Source organism: Conger conger, chromosome 9 (genome assembly GCF_963514075.1).
Source record: "Conger conger chromosome 9, fConCon1.1, whole genome shotgun sequence".
In the NCBI taxonomy this organism is placed as follows: Eukaryota; Metazoa; Chordata; class Actinopteri; order Anguilliformes; family Congridae; genus Conger; species Conger conger.
In genome coordinates, this window is record NC_083768.1 from 19,750,195 (window position 1) to 19,770,240 (window position 20,046).

Genomic DNA, 20,046 nt, shown 5'->3' on the forward strand with positions numbered 1-20,046 from the left:
AACTTTTAAAAATATATATATCTTTTTTTAAAAGTGGTTCAAGAAGTGATATTCAAAGAGTAGCTAAATTTTATGGTAAAATCAAATATCAGCCCAAAACATGACAACAAAATGTAATTATCTGCTACAATGGGGGGGGGAAAAAATCACATTCTCCTTTGGTGATTTTCTCATCCGAGTCTTTATTTATTTTGAAATAAAAGAAACCATAAACAAATCACCCCAAATAATGGAACAACAGAAAAAAAAACAGTGATGTTGACACCTCCATGAGAGACAGAATCTTCAAATGCACCAGGAAATATTTTAAACTTAAATTCCACAATGGCCCAACACTGCAATTGCTCAGTTGAAGAGGGAAGCACAAGAGATGTTTTTATACTTTGTCACAGTATATCTACAGCAATGCAGATTATCAATGACCATCAGCAATGCCCATGTGAAGCCCCTCTGTCATCTCATGTTGATTTACAGAGTACTGAAGATGAATGTAGTTCACACAAATGAATGTACATGAAAATAATACTAATATATTTAGATATCTACTTGCCAAATATTTCATCATACAATTAGTGATGCAATCTCTCAAACCCATCTTTTGTAAAAGATCAACTGATCCTGGACCAAAATAAGGCCCAAAATTGCACCAGAAGACAAATATCAAAGATTCTCCCAAGGACCATGTAAAACTTGTAATGCAGTGTAACGTAATGAAAACTCCCAAAAGGAGGATGCCGGTAAAATATAGTCATTTTTATACCCTGTTCTAAAGGAAAGTGCTCTCAACTAGCCTAAAACATCCGTTGCAATGCTCAAGAATGAGAAAAAAATACCAACAGCAATGTGAAAGTTGATCAGCAGGGAAGGTGAAAGTTGGCTGCAAATGAGAACATGCCAAGCCAATGGCCCTCAAAGACGGATTTATAAATCACCACACATCCAGCCAAGCGCTTTTCCTGGGTTCAAAGTCTCCTTGCTCCAACCCCATGCAAATTTCAAGGAGAAACTCAATGCACTCTGCAAGAGTTCACTGATAACATGCCAAGGGATATCTGATGTAAGCAGGAGTTGGTAGACAAAGGGCTTACGAATGGACAAATATGCTTGAAGAGCCACAGTGTTGAGCAATAACAAAGCAATATTACCATTTACAGGTTGTTTTCTATAGCCACAAAAGGGAATTCATATTAAGGCATTAAAAGTACCTCACAATAGATTCAACAAGTCACAAACACTGAGGGTGGAAGATGAGAAGAGTAAAGGACAAGACAGGAATGGATGCCCAATCATAGTCTTATCATGGCCTTTATTACAAACTTACTGAAATAATCCCCTTCCTCTTAAACCATAGGATTCATACTTATGAAAGGAAACAGAAAAATAGAATAATTTTAGTCACTAGATTTTGTTATGCATTCATTTTGCAGTAGAGGGGGGAAAAAAAGATACCGGTGAGAATTATTTTGCAAAATGAAACTGAAAAATTGAATATTTTCCTAACATCTTCTCCCCCAGAATGGAGACTTAAATTGTTGAAGTCATATTAAACTAAATAATCTGAAAAAAATCTTTCAAATGCAGCAAAAGCTGTCAATAGTGATGCAACTCTACACTGAGTATTAATCGTATCCATGGCATCCAGATGTTACCAAATTACAAGCAAAAGTGGATCAAGCACCATCACCATCTTGTGCATAACTTGCTTTAACAACTATGCTGCATACAAATCTCAATGTAAAATATACAGTACATAATTACAAGGAAATGTATATGATACATAGATTACCTAAAAATGTACACTTTACAAGTCATATTTATACATAGAGGTTGCACAGTAATCAAGCTTAAGTTGGTCAACAATTCATAATTTTGTTGCTTAGCACAGCAATCAAGCCTAAATTTCAGTTGCAACAAACCTTTATTAATGAAGCAATGTTTTAAATAGCAAATAAAGGTAAACTCCTTTTTTATTTGCATTTTTATTTTTACAAAGGATAAAAGTATGCTACGTAAATGCAAAAGTACATTGTGAGCACTAAAGGGTTAAAACTAGCTAAAGCACCCAAGCAAGTGATACCATCTTTATACTGAAGACTGTAAAACATGGCAACTATAGTACAGCGTGATGGATGCATTTGACACTGTATGTACAGTATCACACTTTGGACCACAAAATGAGTAGCAGAGAGAAGACAGAAGAAAAGGCAAAATATTCTACATTCTCCGATTGGTTTGGATCCATCCTGAAAGCCAGTAGCAGAATAAGAAGTGCTTTAATAGTACTCATGAATCCCTAAAAACCATTCTCCCAACAAGCCCCTCCCACATTTCCCATGAGCAGCCGGGGTCAGAGTGAGGCCCTAGTCCAGCCATCATCAAATCTGGACCTTGAATCCAAATCCGGCCCTGGGTTTCTTTTCTCCCAGGTAATTAGCTGAACAACTAGCACTTTTGATTGGCCAGCCTGTCTTCACACCTGACTCACAGGTAAAGGGAGGGTGGAAAACCAGCTGTTCTCGAACCTCATTTGATGATCCCTACTCTAGTCGGCAAAAGAATAGAGGAGGACAGGTATGTGCAGACCACCAAACAGCAACGCGGGGCACTTTGCCTATTGGAGGCCAAACGGCTCTGCGACATGTCTGAGCCGATTAAAAAAAACTAAACATTGGTCCTAGTTCAACGAGAACACTCTGTTACCAGAAAGCTTGTGCCACTCACGTGTGGTACACAGTGTAATTCCACCTGCATTTCTCTCAGACGTTCCCCTGTAAAACGAAGGGCATGATTGGTTTCTCCTGAAGCCTCTTACAGTGATAATACAACATGCGTGTGGGTACGGAGCCTAACACACAGGGCAGAGGAACAACGGTTTATGGTTTTCCTTAATTAGATGTACAGTTGAATAGGGATTTTTTGTTAAGCACTTACAGTGAGGACTGTTGTGTAAAGAGGAAGAATAAAAGAAAGTCAAAAGAAAGCCATACTTTACTTGACATGTTTTTAAAATCCATTCCAGGTATGGATGCGAGTAATGCATTTCCTCTACGAACACCTTAACCATGGGGAGACTGAGACTATACTGTATTACAGACATACACTTATGTTTTTGCATAAATTAATAATAAGCATAATCATATCATCTATCTGTAATTGAGTCTACATTGTATTGTAGACTCAATGGCAGATAAACGCTTATGTTTTTGCATTTAAGAACTATTGATCTGAAATTACAGTAGTGCAAAAGCATTCTATGAAAATGATTACAGTGGAAAGAAAGTGAATCCCAACTGAATCTACTCCACTCAGCAGCCAACAGATAGGGACTGCTTCTCTAAAAAAGAGCCTTCTACCTCGTAATGAGATGGTAAGAAATACAGGTTGAGTATTTTTAAAGGATAAGAGCCCCTTCCCCTATCACACGTGAAAGACAAACCCTTCAAGGTTTCTCTCAATAGTGAGATAATCAGGGAGAGAAGTGAGGTGCTTCCTACAGGAGTGAACGTGGGATAGGATCTAGTGTAGAAAGAGGGTTAAAAACCCCATGAGCATGCTGATGTGGACAAGGAACTGTGGGATTTAGAAACGAACAACAGTGCCGGGATAGAGGTCACTACAGGCACCAGGCCTGGTGCTGGTTGACAGCAAGGACTTATGGGATAGACCAACAGTGTGCACACCCACCCACGTGTTTCCTGGAGGAGTAACAGCAGCTCTGAAACAGGAGTAAAAAAAAGAAAAGAAAGAAAAAAGAGAAACTAGTGTGACAACAGTGTGGAGAGCAGGTCAGTACAGACTCCAGGTCTGGTGCAGCTGTGAAGACGAGGAAGAGGAGGCGGCGACAGAGGAAGAGTCTGCAGGGCCGAGCTGCTTTCCACACGCACACATTCAGTCCATCTTCTCCTTCTGCACCAGCTTGGGCGCGTCCACAAACTCTTTCCCATTGAAGAGGATGACGGCGGCCGTGGTGGCGCTGGCTGAGCCCCAGAACAGCACGTAGGCCAGGGTCTCCGTCCACGTGTCACCTGGGGGAGAGGGGAGCACGTCACCACCGAGCGCGGGACCAGCGCTCTCTGCGCACGGCTGTTACCGCTTCAGGAATAGCACTTAGCCCTTTCAGTCCCAAGCCCGATATGAACCGGCTCCACCCAAATCCAAAGGGGGTTTGGCTTTGGACGAGAAATCTAGAAGGATATTAAGAGGGGCTCACAACGATAGTATAGCAGTCATTTTGACTGTTTGTAAAGGTCGAAGGTCGAGTACGCCATATGGCACTCTTGGGACTGAAAGGGTTAACACAGTTCTCTCATTTTAACACTGGATACTGGGTGCCCTCTCAAGGAGGAAAGTGGTATATACTTCCAGAGGCATTTCAGAGGATCTGAACAATGGTTCAGCCCTTAACCCTTTAAGTTGTTTTGCATTCATTAAAACTCACAGTTCTATCTGTATAACCTATTTTAGGATGGCATAGCTTTAGGGATATTTTGTAACATGTGGGTGGTAAAACAAATGTGAGGGGACCTCTCTCGGCATTTTGGAAATCCACACGCAAGAAATAAGCTAGACCAGCGGACCAAATGCATAATATTTTCTCATTATGAAAAAAATGTGCCAACTCGAATGTGCCAACAGAAACGTTGATAGAATGTCTATTGTTTACTTGGAATTTCTCTGAAGGAATTATCATTGTTGTCCGTTCTGCCATTGTATACTTCTACAAAAGTACTTGTACATAAAAATGCTATTATCTACATCTTGTATAGGCTCTCTTGAACACGATGAGCCCAAGTACAACCATCTCGGACCTGTAGCTGTGCTACAATAATCCTTATTCAGTCAAAAACAGAAAATCTTTTCAGTGAGAAAAAAAAAAAAAAGCTTCCACTTTCCCTGTGTTTCAGCTTCTGTAACTTCGTTTTTGGAATTATCTTGGAGCTCTTGGGAAACAAGCTTGGGTCCATTTTTAAGTTTGGGTCAAGAAAAGAGGTGACACTTAAGGGGTTAAAAAAAAGATAAAGAAACAGTTACACTCACCAGCCATGAGAAGGCATATTATGCACATGGAGAATGCGACCACCATGATGATCGGCAGCTTTTGGATCAAAAGAAAAAGCAACCATTACTTGACTGATGCAACCCAGTGGCCACAATCTAAACCATTCAGTACGCAACAGATAAAGTAGAAACACATCAAATATGACTCCCAAACATGGGAGTAACTGGCGGAGATGAATGTTCTTGGCACAGTGATGTGCCCTACGGTCTGGAATAAGCCCAGGCTAGCAGTTCCTGTTGTGGGCAGGAGTGAACGGAATTTAGACAGATTGGTGTATCTCGCACCTTCGGTCCAACTGGGCTGACTGCGTCAACTGCACAGTCCTCAGACACAGAAACTACAAAAACAGCTAGTGGAGCGCTGAGGGTAAAAAGCAGCAGCTGGTTGTGCCCTCTTGAACTCCAGTCCTGGAGGGCCACAGTCTCTGCTGGATTTTGTGATATGAGAATGTGCATATTGTGTGTACAAATTAATTCAGCAATTGCACAGGCCTACAGTTATAATTAGCTATTCTATATTAGAGGAGTAATAGGCAAGAAAACAAAACATATTTGAACAGGCAAAGTTCCTCCAAGCTGCCCATCAAAAGTACAGTAGCCCAGCTAACACAAAATGCACTTGTAAGGTTACCAAAATGTTCTGTCCATGTTATAACATTGCAACAACATTGTAGCAACGTTGTGAGAATGTTGAGTGTTAGCTGGGCTGGGCCTTCATTCATTCTCCAGTTACTCTCCCTGCAGAGGCCGGAGTCAGAACTCACTGTCAGGAACTTCCAGTCTTTCTGAACGTGGAGAGGTGTGTGCCCGTCCGCCTCGTCTACAGCGTAGTTCCCCAGGAAGAGGTCAATGGAGTCCTACCAACAAAACAAACAGTGAGACCAAACGCAGACAGCACAATACCCAGGAGCAAGGAAAAGACCCATCCAAATGAGTACGGGAACTATTTACTCCAATAGGCCCAACAGGATATGAGCATTTATGTGTGAGTGTGAGGAAACATTGAATATTCCGTTTCAGACAGATTCACAGGTCAAACAAAGGATCAGACCCAATTCAGCCACTTCATTTCCTGCACAATTTCCACACAGTTGTGTGTATGGAGTCAATGTATATTGGCATTTAAGCTTTTATTTTTCTGACAGAAGCTATTGGACATGCTCACTTGGGAGGGATTATTTTCTTTTCCAGTAGGTCTTTGTAAAATTAAATACACAAGGGATGAGTTTTCTTTTCTATACAACTCCAGTGAAGCTTTTTCTCTCAAACTAAAGGACCACTAGCAAAGGTTCCTGGTATTAAAATGGATTAAAATCACCTGCTTATATTTAAAGTTTAATGTAAAGTACACATGCACACGCACCTGTCTGAAGCCGTCGGAGAAGTTATTTTTGTAGTATCTGATCATGGAGTTCCAGCCGTCCATCACCAGTCCCCACTGGGTCCTCTTCCCTGTCCTGCGGGAGGAGACTGAAGCCTCAGTGATGTCACGCTGTCAATCAACAGCGTCACTACCTGTCGGCCTCTGATTGGGCCTGCAGTGTGCCCCCGGCCATTCACACCCCGTACGGTGTGCATGTGGTTACTGGAAGGGGTTCTTACCGCGTAAAGTCTGTCTTCAGCGCCCCGGTCCCAGCGTACTGCTTGGCACAAGCGTTGGCGTTGTCGGCCCACGCTGTAGGACAGAGAGACCCGGTCAGAGTAGCGGTGGGGCCTGGCAGGTTAGGCTGTGCTTTGGAGCAAAGCAGTTTCTCAACATATCGCTATATGTTTGCCATTTGATTCCTTACTCCTGTCTCAATCGATTGTTAGTGTAGCTGTGGTGTTATATTCCCGAATCGATTCATTTGAAATACATCAAGCTGAAGAATCTGTAATTATCTGGACACGTAATTAAACTTCTGTATCTTCCATTGACATCGGAGTGCTATTCACCAAATCTACTATTTAGAATAGCAAGAAGTAGCAGACGAGTTAAACCCGTGAGGCTAAACCAAGCTGTCGCATGAGGCCTTACCGTTCTTGTAGATCTTCTCGAAGTCGGCCTGCTCCTCGATTCGCTGGGCCACGTTCAGCACACCCAGTCTCTGCGAAAACAGGGCGGAGTCACCCGCTGCACAGGACAGCAGCACCTCTGTCTGGGCGAACTTGGGCCCATGCCTCGGTCGACATTATAACTTGGGCCCAGCCCCCACCCCCCACCCACTTACCCCGATCTTGGAAATTAGCCTAAACAGTAGCCCTCCCATAAACAGTCTGCAAACATCTGCAGCGCAAATACAAGAGGGGTTGGCTCTTTTCACCCTCGGAGCGGCCGTGCCTCCTGACCTGTAGCTGGGACTGCAGCGAGCGGCGAGCCAGCAGGCTCTGCACCACGTTGGTGCGGTCCAGGCAGTCCATGCAGTTGCTGCGGAACGTGCCCTCCTGCTGCATCAGCACCTTCCCGTCCCCGTCCACCAGGAAATAGCTGCGGGAGAAACGGGTCATGTGACGCTGCAGACCAACGGGAGCCCGCCTCATTCGCTGCACTGATCTCTGACCGAGGCGGAAAACACGAGCTCACTCCTCACCCGCTGCATTGTGATTAAAGTGCAAGAGGAGGCGAGGACCTTTGGAATGTGACCAAAGAGACTGGAATGGAACTAAGAGTTCCCACAAGCGGTGACAGTACCTACCCAAATATCCATGCCCCCAACCCCCTCACTTCCATATTAATAACATTTAATGACCTGACTTTAGACAGCATTCCCTATTCCTCCTCCCCCCTCCCAGCTGCCCATAGAAAGCCAGCGGATACCAACCCGTAGTCATCCTGCATTTCGGACACGGCATCCACCAGGATCTGGAGCCGGTCCCACCTCATCCGACTGCACTCCTTGTGGAAGTCAAATGCTATGTACCTGTGTGAAAAAGGCAGGACAACCTGAGAACAAGCAACGCGAGAGCCTGCTATGTGCATTACAATGGCCAATGTTGAATCATTACAACCAAACATCTTGAACAGGCAGAACCTGGTCCAAGCCAGAGTAGGGTAAAGATGGCCCTTACTTGATCATGCCGTTGGCCAGATTGGACACCATCTTATCAAAGGCCTGCTCGAGGGGCTTCTCTGACCCCTTCTGGTTGACCTGAAAACAGAGCAGTGGATAGTTAGAAACATTCATTTGCAATTCAGGGACATGCCAGTGTGTGTGAAAAATCAGTAAGCTCACCAGGTTTAAAATGACTTGCTTCCCATAGGTAATGATCTGGGAGTCAAAATGCCTTTGGAAGCCATCCAACTGTGGAATAAATAATGTAATCGTTATTCAGCAAAGCCTTGAATACCATCGACCCATTTACTGCATTGTGATTGTTTATGTACATTCCTAAGTGTGACAGAACTGATCTGCTAACTGTACAACACAGCATGCTACTACGTAGATCTGAATCCATTACCAATACCTCGTCATTCCATAAAGGAGAAAGCAAGAGAGATATTATGAATGAAGCTTTGAGCAATAGTGACATAGAATTATAAAGACAAATGAACCATGTATAGAAGTAGAGTAATGCTGAAAGAACACCAAAAGTGTAATGCGACCGGCAGACACGTCATGTGATTTATCAGACAGATTAAATTAGAAACTGCGAAGCCTCACGTGATTGGTGTTTTTGCTGATCTGGGGTTTGGGCTTGTACTTCAGGTTGGGCCTCTGGGACCAGAAGAAAGGCATGGAGCCTCGAGTCTAAAGACGAGGAGGGAGGGAGCAAGAGAGGGACACAAAGTCATGAACTCGGACAAGATCCCAGTGCTTATTTATAGATATATATAAATATCTATAAATATGGTCAAATCTGCGACACGGCATTAGCGGTTTCCAAAGGCTTAGGAGTTTGGACTCACCTGCACAAATGAAGCCTTTCCCCCATTGTACTGGACAATTTGTTCGGTCTCCACAAAGTTAGCAGCATGTCCCTCTGAGTCGATGCCTAACAGGGATCAACCAAGAGACGCCTCTTCATCTGCCTATTCAATGACTGCTTGGGAGAATGAGACTAAAGGCTGTTCCAGAGGGTAAAGAAACCCTGCCTGATTACGAGCCAAGCCACACCTTACAACAGCAGCACCACAAAACCATGCGAACACTCCTGTGACTCCACCCTACGACGCTCTAGCCCTGATTCACATTTACCCACACAGAGAGCCCAGTCAGGGAATATAAACTCACCTCTCACATAGTACCTCACGCCTGGCCGGAAACAGCTCCTTCTGGAGATGATCAGCCAGTCGAAGATCTTCCCATTAATGCAACAGGACTTCATCACAATGACTAAATGAAGGGGAGTTAAGTGCTATATAGAAACGGTATTCCTTCATCTCACTGTCACAAAAAGCAAGTCCCGCAAACACACTTACAGAATCCAACAGCACATAAAAATGAGGTAATCTATCAGGTAATCTACTCGGAGCGATTTGATTAAATGCAACAGTAAATCTTGCCGTGTAAATGGTCTGCAGGATATCTAATCCAACCATAATCCCTTGCATCTGATCTGATATCTTCTGGATGCAGGATTTAGTTAAATACATTTTGATTCACTTAGTTCTGTGCTCTTCAAATCCTTTGTTCTACAGGTAGCACTTGGAGGTTATGTAGTGATCTCTGCTGCCACCTACAGTCTAAATTGGTGAAATGTTCAGCATGCAGGTGGCTATTGCAAACCAATCCTACAGAAGTGGTCCCCAACAGCCCATATTCTCACCACAAATGTACATATTTTAGACCAAAACAGAACTTTTTGTCTGCATTTTTACCAACTCCTGAACCAGAACAGTGGTGAAAAGTTTAGACTCCAATATCACACCATTAAAACAAAAGTAGGCTTTGTATTCACTCAGATTACCCATTGTCTAAAACTACATTTTGTCTAAAGATCTGAAATGACGTATGACAAATATGCAATGATAGAGGAAATCAGGAAGGGGGCCAAATAATTCCATGGCACTGTAAACATAAACAGTCACAAATACACGCACAAAGTCCCAGACATTTGCCAAGGATACATCCATGGATAACTGGGAAGGCAAACTTGTGAAGCTGTGGAGGAAGAATAAGCCATGTTCAGTGTGAAAAATGAGGAGAAAATGGCACTTACAGTAAAGTGTATGTACCTTATATGGAACAGAATTTGCCTTAAACCTGTTACCTACTCCGTGCAAGGAACACAAACGCGAACGTGCACAACGACGCAAGGGTCGCCTCTCACGTTCTTGCGTATCAAAGTGTGCAATCCAAATTTCTTAATTCCACAAATTTGCGCAAGAGGCGATAAAAGGGAAAAACGGTTCAATAAACAACTACACACAAAGAAGTAATCCTTCTCGCTCAATCCAATCAAATTATCCAATCAAATAATAATTATTATAAACCTTGAGGATTGGCAGCGTATAGCCTCAGATAGGGCTAAAAGAAGCCAGCCCCATCTGTGTTCGCGTTTGCGTTCCTTGCATAGAGCATTTTTCAGACTCAAGTGATTGAATATGTGATACACAATTAAATTCTGTGTATATTGTCTACATTCCTGGTCTAATGGATCCTAACATGGAGAGAAATACTGAACAGTTTAACCCTTACCTCCGGCTGTGCAAGGAATTCCCTGAGGAGGTTCCCATTCCACACAAATCTCTGATCTGCCTACAAGAAGCAAAAACAACCAAAGAATCAGAGCCAAGCAATGACTGTACCCCCCAGAGCCCAGGAAAGGCCCCGTCTCACACACAGAGGCTGAAGAAATGCAATTTAGCGCTTACAATTACAAACAGTCATTTATGAATACCCATGCATTTCAGCAAGTCGGTCGCTGTAATAACGTAAATGCATCACTGCTACTCAAGAAAACCAAGAGGAAGTGTTGTCAAACTACAGCCAGGCTACAGTATAGCTATAGCTGAAAGCCAGTGTATTTATTTGTGAGAGTCTGAAGCGTATATATGGACTAGCTGGGATAGGATTATAAATGGCAAGCCTCCATTTATAGTGAAACAGCTCAAGTATTGCTCTGCTATGACGGGAAGTTTCTCAGTTTAGAGAAGGCTCTGCGTTCTGTCTCACTGAAGAGCCATTACAAAGTACCGGTCAATCGACTGCAAAAACTGTGAGTATTCACATTGAGCGGATGAATAGACAACCTTGACATTTTTCAACCGTTTACTGTGACTTGTGTTTAACGACGCTCTTAAATGAAGAGTGAATACGTGGATGTGCATGTGTGTGTGCGTGTGTGTGTGCGAGCGCAAGAGAGGGGTGTAAGGTCTTATGCAGGCTCTGTGTGATCAGATTAGCCCTTGAGTGGGCAAGTGCATGTCACGTAGCTCAGGGAAGGGTGGTCCACTTAGTGCGCATGTGTGAGTCTGTGTGTGTGTGTCAGGACTGCTGGGGAATACAACACCACAGCTACACTAACAGTGGTTCATAATAGATGAAGTAGCCCCATGCCCTGAAACAGCGATCATCCAAGCTCTGCAGTGCAAGGACCCCAGGCCAATCAGCCAGCCTATAGCAGCCAGCAGCCAGCAGCCAGCATCCCCTCCCCCTCCCCCTCCCCCTCTCACCCGCTCCAGAAGACTCATCTCCTGGAAGTCAGGGCTGGTGTTGGACAGGCGCTGCAGGGTGTGAGTGAGGTCATAGTCTGTGGCGAAGTAGAATCCGTCCGTGGTCATGACGTTGTTCAACATGGACAGAAAGGCCTTATTGTCCTGCATCTGAGGAGGAGAAGGGTGAGTTTGGGTTAGTGATCATGAGTAGTCTCTGAATTCTATCATATCATCTCTAAGCATCAAACCTCCAATCGCAACTATGGCCCTGTTTTGCTGGCAACATTTGCCGTCAATTCAGGAAGGTGCAAACTAGCCTGGACCACCCCGCAGTGATGCGCAGTGAGCCCACGCTTATTTAAACAGCGACCTGGCAGCTGGGGCACTGCGGTTAGTGTGTAACTGGAGCAGCTGCCCAGGCATCCTGCAGGTTCTGTTTGACCAGAGGAGCAGCGAGACAGCAAGGAGAAGGGGATATCCTGCTGACTGCTGAGAGCTCTGAATCCCGAAACATCACTCCCCAGGAGACACTGTGGTCAGTTACGTGTGTTTCACAACAGAAATAAATCTGCCCATCGGGTCCATCAGTAAGAAGAAATGGGACGTGCTAAAATCTCGCCGTCTGTTAGCGTTAGCAACCCTAGAATCCATCAGCAGCACTGCAGTTTCCTAAGCATACGCAATCTCTGGTGCCCCTTCATCACGGCGGGAAACGGAGTACTACCGGTTCGGTGTGAGAACCGTTGGACGTAACCCCCCCCCTCCCACGCGTATCGCAACGCACTCCTCGCCGTGAGAGGCTCCCAGCCTCCGCAGAGACACGCACCTCCGGCTCAGCGAGCTGGGCTATGACGCGGAGCGGAGGCCCAAACACCATTAAACCGCTCCCTCACCACACTGTGAGCGACCGTGCTAATCTCCTTCACCACAAATCCCAGGCTTTCCTTCACTCCCCATTGCGCTTTAGCTAAGAGGATCGGGACGCTAAGTGAGTTAGTGGCAGGAGACCCCCCCCCAGCACCAAAATAACATGATCTTTCCTCCTTAGCTTTGGTTTTGAGGCTTTTATTCAGTATCATTTCTCCTTCCCTTCCTCCTAGCTCTTCTTCAAGGTAAAAAAAACCGAATTCACTGTTATTGTATGGTCTGTAAACAATAAACAACAATTGTCTGTGGCAGCCTCAACTCTGCTTGGAAAATCTCCTCATTAAACCAAGTCTCTATGCTATGTTATGGACTCTGGGTTATTTTTTGACATTTTTGTGTACAGTTTCCAAAGACCTGTACATTTTGTCTGGTAACTGAAAAAAGTGTAAGCTAAACATTTCAGGGGCTCAAAAGTTACATTACCGATGAGAAACCATGTGTATAACAGAGACATTTGAGGAACACAAACATGAAAAGATTCACATCAAATCCAGCACAATGCCTGCAAAGTCCCAGGACTGAGTGTGCAATGCGAGTGCACAGCAAAGGCCTATCCTACAACAGGAGCCTGGAAGATCGGGCTTTGATGAATAATGCATACAGGGCTGTAGACTTGAAACCAGAGATCATCCAAGCGTCTCAAGAGGGGAACAAGGAGGAGCGTTTAATCCGCACAGAGGGAAAGGCCTCTTCTCATTCAACGCACAGGATGCCATGGTGAGTGGCAGCTGCCACAGTATGCCCAAATCCACATACGAACATGCAGTAATAAGAAACATTCTGTATGTATATATTCATTGACTTCTTTGTCCATCCATCCTGTATCTGACCAGGAAAACACCATGAGACTGAACTCTTCTATAAAGAGGACCTGAACTGAAAAGGTTACAGGCATTCTGCTGGAGTATTCGCAGTTACTCAGTGCACTGCTGTAAAGTGTTACAGTGCATGCAGGCTGTTTCCCCATTGAGCAGAAAAGGCACACGGCGGTTAGAGGGCCAGGACTGGTACCTGGGTGTCGGTGAGATGCAGCACGGTCTTTTTGTAGGAGATCACGTCAAAGTCAATCGCCTTCCACACGGCGTGGCCAAACAGGTCCCCGACACTCTTCTTCTTGGTGATGACGATGAGGTACATCCCTGTGTGTTCGTGTTGGGAGGAGGGGGTGACATTACATTACATTACAGTTATCATTCAATTTCATTGCAAAACTGAATCAGTCAGTCCACAAAGCTTTTCGACTGAACCCCACGGATGGCGTTTAGTTGGACTTGTAGCATGTACACGCACCTGCACAAGCCAAAACTTGGGTTCTACCATCTCATAGAACCATCACTGTGCCTCTAGTTCCATCCCCACTCATAAAATGGTTCCATGCGTGACGGTGAAAAGTATGTGGGGCTGCCGAATACTGTCACTGTAGCTGCGATTCCTCAATTAACAATGTCCTCCATTTATGATTTAAAGACATGGCTGGGCTTCCATTATCACCATTAACATGCAACAATGACTCTCTGTTTTCTCAGAGAAAATCCCAGATCACTGAACACACTTGTTTTGCTTCAACCACAGAGAGCCAGTGGACCACACAAGCTAGGGTTCTGTCACTACTGGGTTTATCCACGTTTAGATATACACCAACTGTAGGCATATGCGATTGCATTCATGCAAGACGTCTACTAAAGAGTTTTCATTTTCCAGACCTCTATCAATATTATCCTTCATCACTTTGTTCACTTATTTTAAATGGAATGTTTAAGTTTCGGTTGGCTGTAATAGCTTCCTATGTTGCATGAATAGTGCATGAAACCACTCAGACTCATATCCTCTGCTTTAATACAGTCTGCAGAGTTTCACCTTTTCATGAGCTAAACCAGATCACTACCGCGCAGATGCCAGCCTTGTGAAAGATGGTGGAGTCGGGAAAGGTGTACCTGCCACCAGCCGAATAGTTCCCATGATCCCACAGATGGGCCTGGTGACTGCTGAAGGAGGAATGTCCTGTCTCCCTGAAAACACAATACAACACAGCTCAGTTTACTCAACATAGCAGCAAGAGCTAAAGGGACAACAACGTTCTTGTAACTAGCGTCATTCCTGCCACTGGGCTATAAGTGGTAATAAGTTATTGGCAATGTTTCTTGAATCAGTTCTTTTATACCCGTCTTGAGCCTGCATTGCTGCCCTTTCCCATTGTCTGTTAGAAACCACATGGATTGAGGTGATGCCTGGCTGACTCATAATGCTTACATGGGGGCAGTTCAGCCACTACACAATGACTAAACACATGTCTGTCTGTCCACAGCAATGTAATCATTAGAAAAGTAGACAGCTTGTTGAATGCCCAAAAGGAACAGTCATGACAAGTTTTATGATGTACTGCATCTGAAAGCCCACACTGAGATTTTTGTTTTTTTGGTGCGATGATATACCGGGAATCACACACATACAAAAAATACGCATAGGCAGGCAAACGTTGGCCTAGAGAGCCGTAATAAAAATCGCTGGTCTTCACTTCTTTGCTGAGGCTGTGTACTTCACTTATGGGTCGATCACTTAATGCTCCATGTCATTAAAAAAACATCATAACCTCCACAGTCCATACAGCTGGACCTCCTGTAAAACAGTCTCTAAAGAGAAGACTTGGAAAAGCATCGATTTGGACAAAATATCCGGTTGGGCTACGGTACTGTGCTCTTTACTGCAAACTTTGCCTAATTTAGTGGTCTTATTCTGAAGGTTTTTTTTTTTTCCAACTGCATCTCTTGTGTAACCCAGACAAAAAATAATAATAGTTCAGTCATCCCTTTGCACCCAATATAATTACTGCAAAAACAAAAAACATAAATATTAAGACATAAATATAAAATACTGCAATTCCAATGAAATCGAAAGGTCAACACAAGCGTTTTTTTCCCTACTTTAGGCCACAGTATCCACAATGCACAGAGAGCCGGACTCTTACCCGTGAGTGTCATCTCTGTGGACACCCTGTCGATGGCCAGGACGTCATTGGCACCGTCATCGCAGGCCTCGATGTAGAACTTCTCTGGGGTGGTGTGCCTGCGGGGGAAGGACAGGCCACATTAGACGACAGGAAGCCACATCACTCTGAAGTAACGGCTGGACAAACGCAGTTAATGTGCAGCCCTTAAAATCCAACACCTCAGCATTTCCCAACACGAGTCTTAACATTACGGTTTTAACACATGATGAATCAGCGCACATGGTGTGACACTGCGCTTGTGTAGGTCAACAGGTGGTTCGAACAGCAGACAGACCTTCAGGATCCTGCACAGAATTTTTAAAAAATGGGCAAGACATAGCGCAGTCCATAGGGTGGCCAACTCCAGCCATACACAAATCCCTACAAAGACTGTCCCATCACGCTTTCACTCATCTAACTGCTCTGCTTTCTCCCGGTCTCAATAAAGCAGGAATAATACCACCCGTCCACTCTCCTTTTAAAAAATAATAAACAAGCTCAAGGATGATAAACCATTTAAATTTCTCCAGCCAGGAGTACATGCATTATAGCGATGGTCAATGCTGCCCAGACTCCCGAGGATGAAAATGATCAGCGCCATTATTCGCCTTCCTAACCAGAAAGAACATTGATTCGGCAAGGAATGTTTGATGCGTGACTGTGTGGCGGTCTGCCACGTGCTTCCCAGCCTTCTCTAACAGCGTCTGCGATGAGATGGACTTCAGATTCAGTCTCTGGGCACTCAAATTGGAGGGCTGGCTGCACACCGCAGGTGTAAATGGGTGGATGATTTTCAATAACATTTAGAGCAGGGAACAGGGGAACATATCCTCATCTGCATAGAAGCTCAGCATTCAGGCAGAGAACATAAAGTGACTGGTCCATGACAGCAGAGCGTTAACATAGCCACAAAGCCTTGGAGGCAAACGGCGGGCCACGCCACCGTTAGCCGTTAGCACGTGTGCAGCACAGTTTGACGTTACCAGAACCAGGGGGCAATACCCTCTGAAACTCTGGGGCTTTCAGCACTGGTGAGGTCTTGCATGCAGCTTACATGCCTCCTACACAATGGCTGGTATTCATTGGGTTTAAAAAAAAAAAAAAAAAAAAAAAAAAATTACTCATTCCATTGCAGCGTAAATTTATCCACCCAGCTTGCGCAACTTCTGACATACCACTTGATGGCTACTACACTCTTCGGGTGTAAATCCTTCGCCATCTTTTTGGACCAAGTCAGACTTTACTCAAGGTCATTCGGACCCAACAACATTATATTTTTGCAACATTGCAGTAATGTTGTTATTGCCATGTCCTAATAGCATAGCGCTATAATTTTCCAGCTTGGCTGTAGTTTTCAAAGCTTAATAGCCGGGTATAGGCACTAGGGCTGCCTGATATACATGCTAAATTTATCATCATTGAGATATGAACACGAAAGAAACACATTGCAAAACACTGCTTGAACTGCGATGAATATTATTTATTTAAATGTATATTCAGTTAAATTGATATTTGGCTGTTCATGTGCAATTTGTTCAATAAATGTTGGAAATAAAGTATTTAATTTTTATTCGGTGGGCATAGGCTATTCATTGTCTGGGGTCCATGTTAGCAGTGTACCTAAAGCATTAGAACTGTGCACACATCAATATCTGTTTACTTACTGCAAGTCATATCGGCATCACAATGTTCAACAACGTTGTCACATATTGCCTATTTTCCTCATAACATGCAGCTCTAATAGGCACATCTGACGATATTACTACAGGATACAGAAAGACAATAACGAGGGGGACAAGGAGAACAGGCAAATAAGGACTTATTTTGCCACCAGTCAAGACATTTCTGATTAACTAAAGTAGCAGATATTAGATCAAGCTTTAAGGTTATTCTATTTTTTTTTTTTTCCATTGTGGGTCAGAATTCATAGGTGCCAACATGCAACAGTTTTGGTATTCAAACAAGTCTAAGAGTCTGGGTAAAATCCGACCCCAACCAGTGTGAAATGCATGAACTCTCCTTCCACCTTCTCCCATGTGACGTGAACACGGGATCACCCAATCTGAATCTTGAATCCAAATCCATCCCTGGATCTTTTCTCCAAGGTAAGCAACTGGACAATTAGTGCTACTGATTGGCCAGACTGTCTTCACACCTGACTCCCAGGTAAAGGGAGGGTGTAAAACCAGTGGACCTTGATTTGATGATACCTGACCGAGGCTATAGCATGTGTGTTAGGTTCAGAGCGAGTCCCACCTCTGGAAATGGAAGAATATGCATCTGAAGTACAGTATAAAGGCTGTTGATGAGGACCAGCAGTACATACAAAAAGCCCTGCTCTTGTTTACCTGCACATACAGGTTCTGTAGGCTCCTAGCAATCAATTCAGGTTTTGAATAGAGTGCCAACAGTTGCAGCAAATTTGCTTGAATTGACCATCAATCTGAACTTTTTCATTAAGGAAATGCCAGCCATTTGGTTCCTTAATACAGATATTAGTTGTGTTTGTCCAAGCTGATGCAGACTACTTCTTCTTCAGCAAATTAATAGCTATACACAGACAGACAATATACAGACAGCCACAAAATGTACTTCATTATTAGTCATTCCAATAAAGAGCTGATTTAAGCATAATTTAATAAAAGTTCAGCTGGATTGAAAGTCAGTACAAATATGGGGTGAAATGAAAATGATTCAAATGTTCAGTACACCTGAGAGTGAAACTAGCACTAAAGCTAATGCTGCTGGTTCTGCCTACATAGGTATTGTGTTCTTATGAATGACACTTTCAAAAAGGCATTTCATTCACCGAAACGCAAACCCGTCAAAGGTTTTCACCTCCCCATCAGCCAACCTCGCCACATTGATTAAAAGTTCATTTCAAGCATCAAATAGCTGTGAGAGTCAAAAGATATATACCCCACTGGCATAGGAGAGTAAGGGCCCAGGAGAGTAAAGCCCTTGACTAATGCCATTCTTGGTGCAATATTACCCATACTACCACGGGACCTTTAGCTCTTGTACATTTCACAAGAGATCCACTGTTTTGATGGTTATACCCCCGATTTCACAGTATGTTACGGAGATGCTGAGACTCACAGGACGTGGGTCAAACTGCACAGAACAGAACAGAATTAACAGACCTGACACAGGAAGCCCTTCTCACAAGACTTGGCTGTAAAACGCGTTGCTGAATTTAACAACGCCAGCGTATGTCTGTGGTTGGTCTTGTTCTGCGAGCTTTACTTGATATTTATTTAGGCGTGGGACGGGGCAAGACCTGGTTAACTGTACGAGAAACAGGTGGAAGTATACCGATAAGCTTAACGTCACAACTGATCCATTATAAGAAAATGAATTATTTTTAAGATGATTTTTGGTAAAAAAAAACTAATTTCCAGAGAATATGTATGTGGTGCAAAACACCTATCCAAACAATTTATGCAACAACGATTTATAGATAATGAATTGCGATTATTACGCTCACTGCTGAAAAGCACACGTGAACATTAAATAACATTCGCACATACCGTTTGTTAGGTTACCTAACGAAGTCGGGTAGCGCCGTACTTTTGTTCTAGCGCAAAAGAATGCAGCAAACGATCTCAGCTCACACCCAAGTAGCTAGCGAAATAAAACTACTGCAGAATTCAAATGCATCACGCTATAACAGCATCCCAATGAAACCCCTTAGCCATTTATAAAATTCGACTGTACAAACATTTTTTATAAGGCGCATTTCACAGAGCTAGGAGGCTACACTGTGGTTTACAAAATACTCATAGAAGATAGTCAACGTTAGCTATCTAGCTACAGGAAACCACCTCGTGATTAGCAACATTTCAAAATGACGACAAAAGCACCCAGTTGATTCAATAAAAATAGACCAGTCTGAATGCGAATGGACACATTAGATACTTTTGCGAGCTAACTATTCATCATTAATTCCCTTAGCGAGTAATATAGCTAGCTCATTGTAGCCAATGAGCATCACTTCCTAGTAAGTTAACCTGTAATAACTACCTGGGGCTAGCATTTAGGCAGTAAGAAACAGAATCGATTGCAATGACAGTTGCAAACTGCGCCGACAAATGTTGGTGGTGCCTTCCCATTTGCCAGATCATTAAACCATCCAGGGGAGTCGTTGGTTGTTATTTACAATGTTATTATGCAGTGTGCGTTCATTGTAAATGGACGTTATCGTAAATATTAAAGGTGAAATATACTCACAAATTGAAGCTCTGGTAGGCGGTCGCCATCTTTACTTCAGTGTCTCCCTGACCTCAGTGACGTGTCAGTAATAAAGCGAGACACGCCACGGAAGGTTCACGCCAACTGAGTGTCTGGTTTTACTCGGCGTTTGCACATGTTGCGTTTAGTGAACTACATTATTGTGATAATGATTATAATGTATTTAGAACCACGTAATCATAATCCTTTGGACACACAAATATGATTATAACAGTACTTCTGATGAAACAAAACGAATATATATCAC

The 20,046-nt window shown here is 43.6% G+C and overlaps 1 protein-coding gene across 1 annotated transcript; it reads right to left on the reverse strand.

Annotated features, from left to right (window-relative positions):
• Positions 1–157: 157 nt before the first annotated feature.
• On the reverse strand, positions 158–19,925 carry LOC133137214 (phosphatidylinositol-3-phosphatase SAC1-B). Its single transcript, XM_061255341.1, has 20 exons — positions 19,779–19,925; positions 15,528–15,625; positions 14,497–14,571; positions 13,574–13,701; positions 11,654–11,803; positions 10,677–10,736; positions 10,106–10,139; positions 9,270–9,371; positions 8,945–9,030; positions 8,700–8,786; positions 8,271–8,339; positions 8,107–8,186; positions 7,860–7,958; positions 7,387–7,525; positions 7,076–7,145; positions 6,661–6,733; positions 6,422–6,515; positions 5,823–5,915; positions 5,038–5,095; positions 158–4,025 (listed from the first exon to the last, which is right to left on the reverse strand). The coding sequence occupies exons 1-20, from the start codon at positions 19,805–19,807 to the stop codon at positions 3,889–3,891; spliced, it is 1,761 nt and encodes a 586-aa protein (XP_061111325.1). The 5' UTR covers positions 19,808–19,925; the 3' UTR covers positions 158–3,888.
• Between the last annotated feature and the right edge of the window lie 121 nt (positions 19,926–20,046).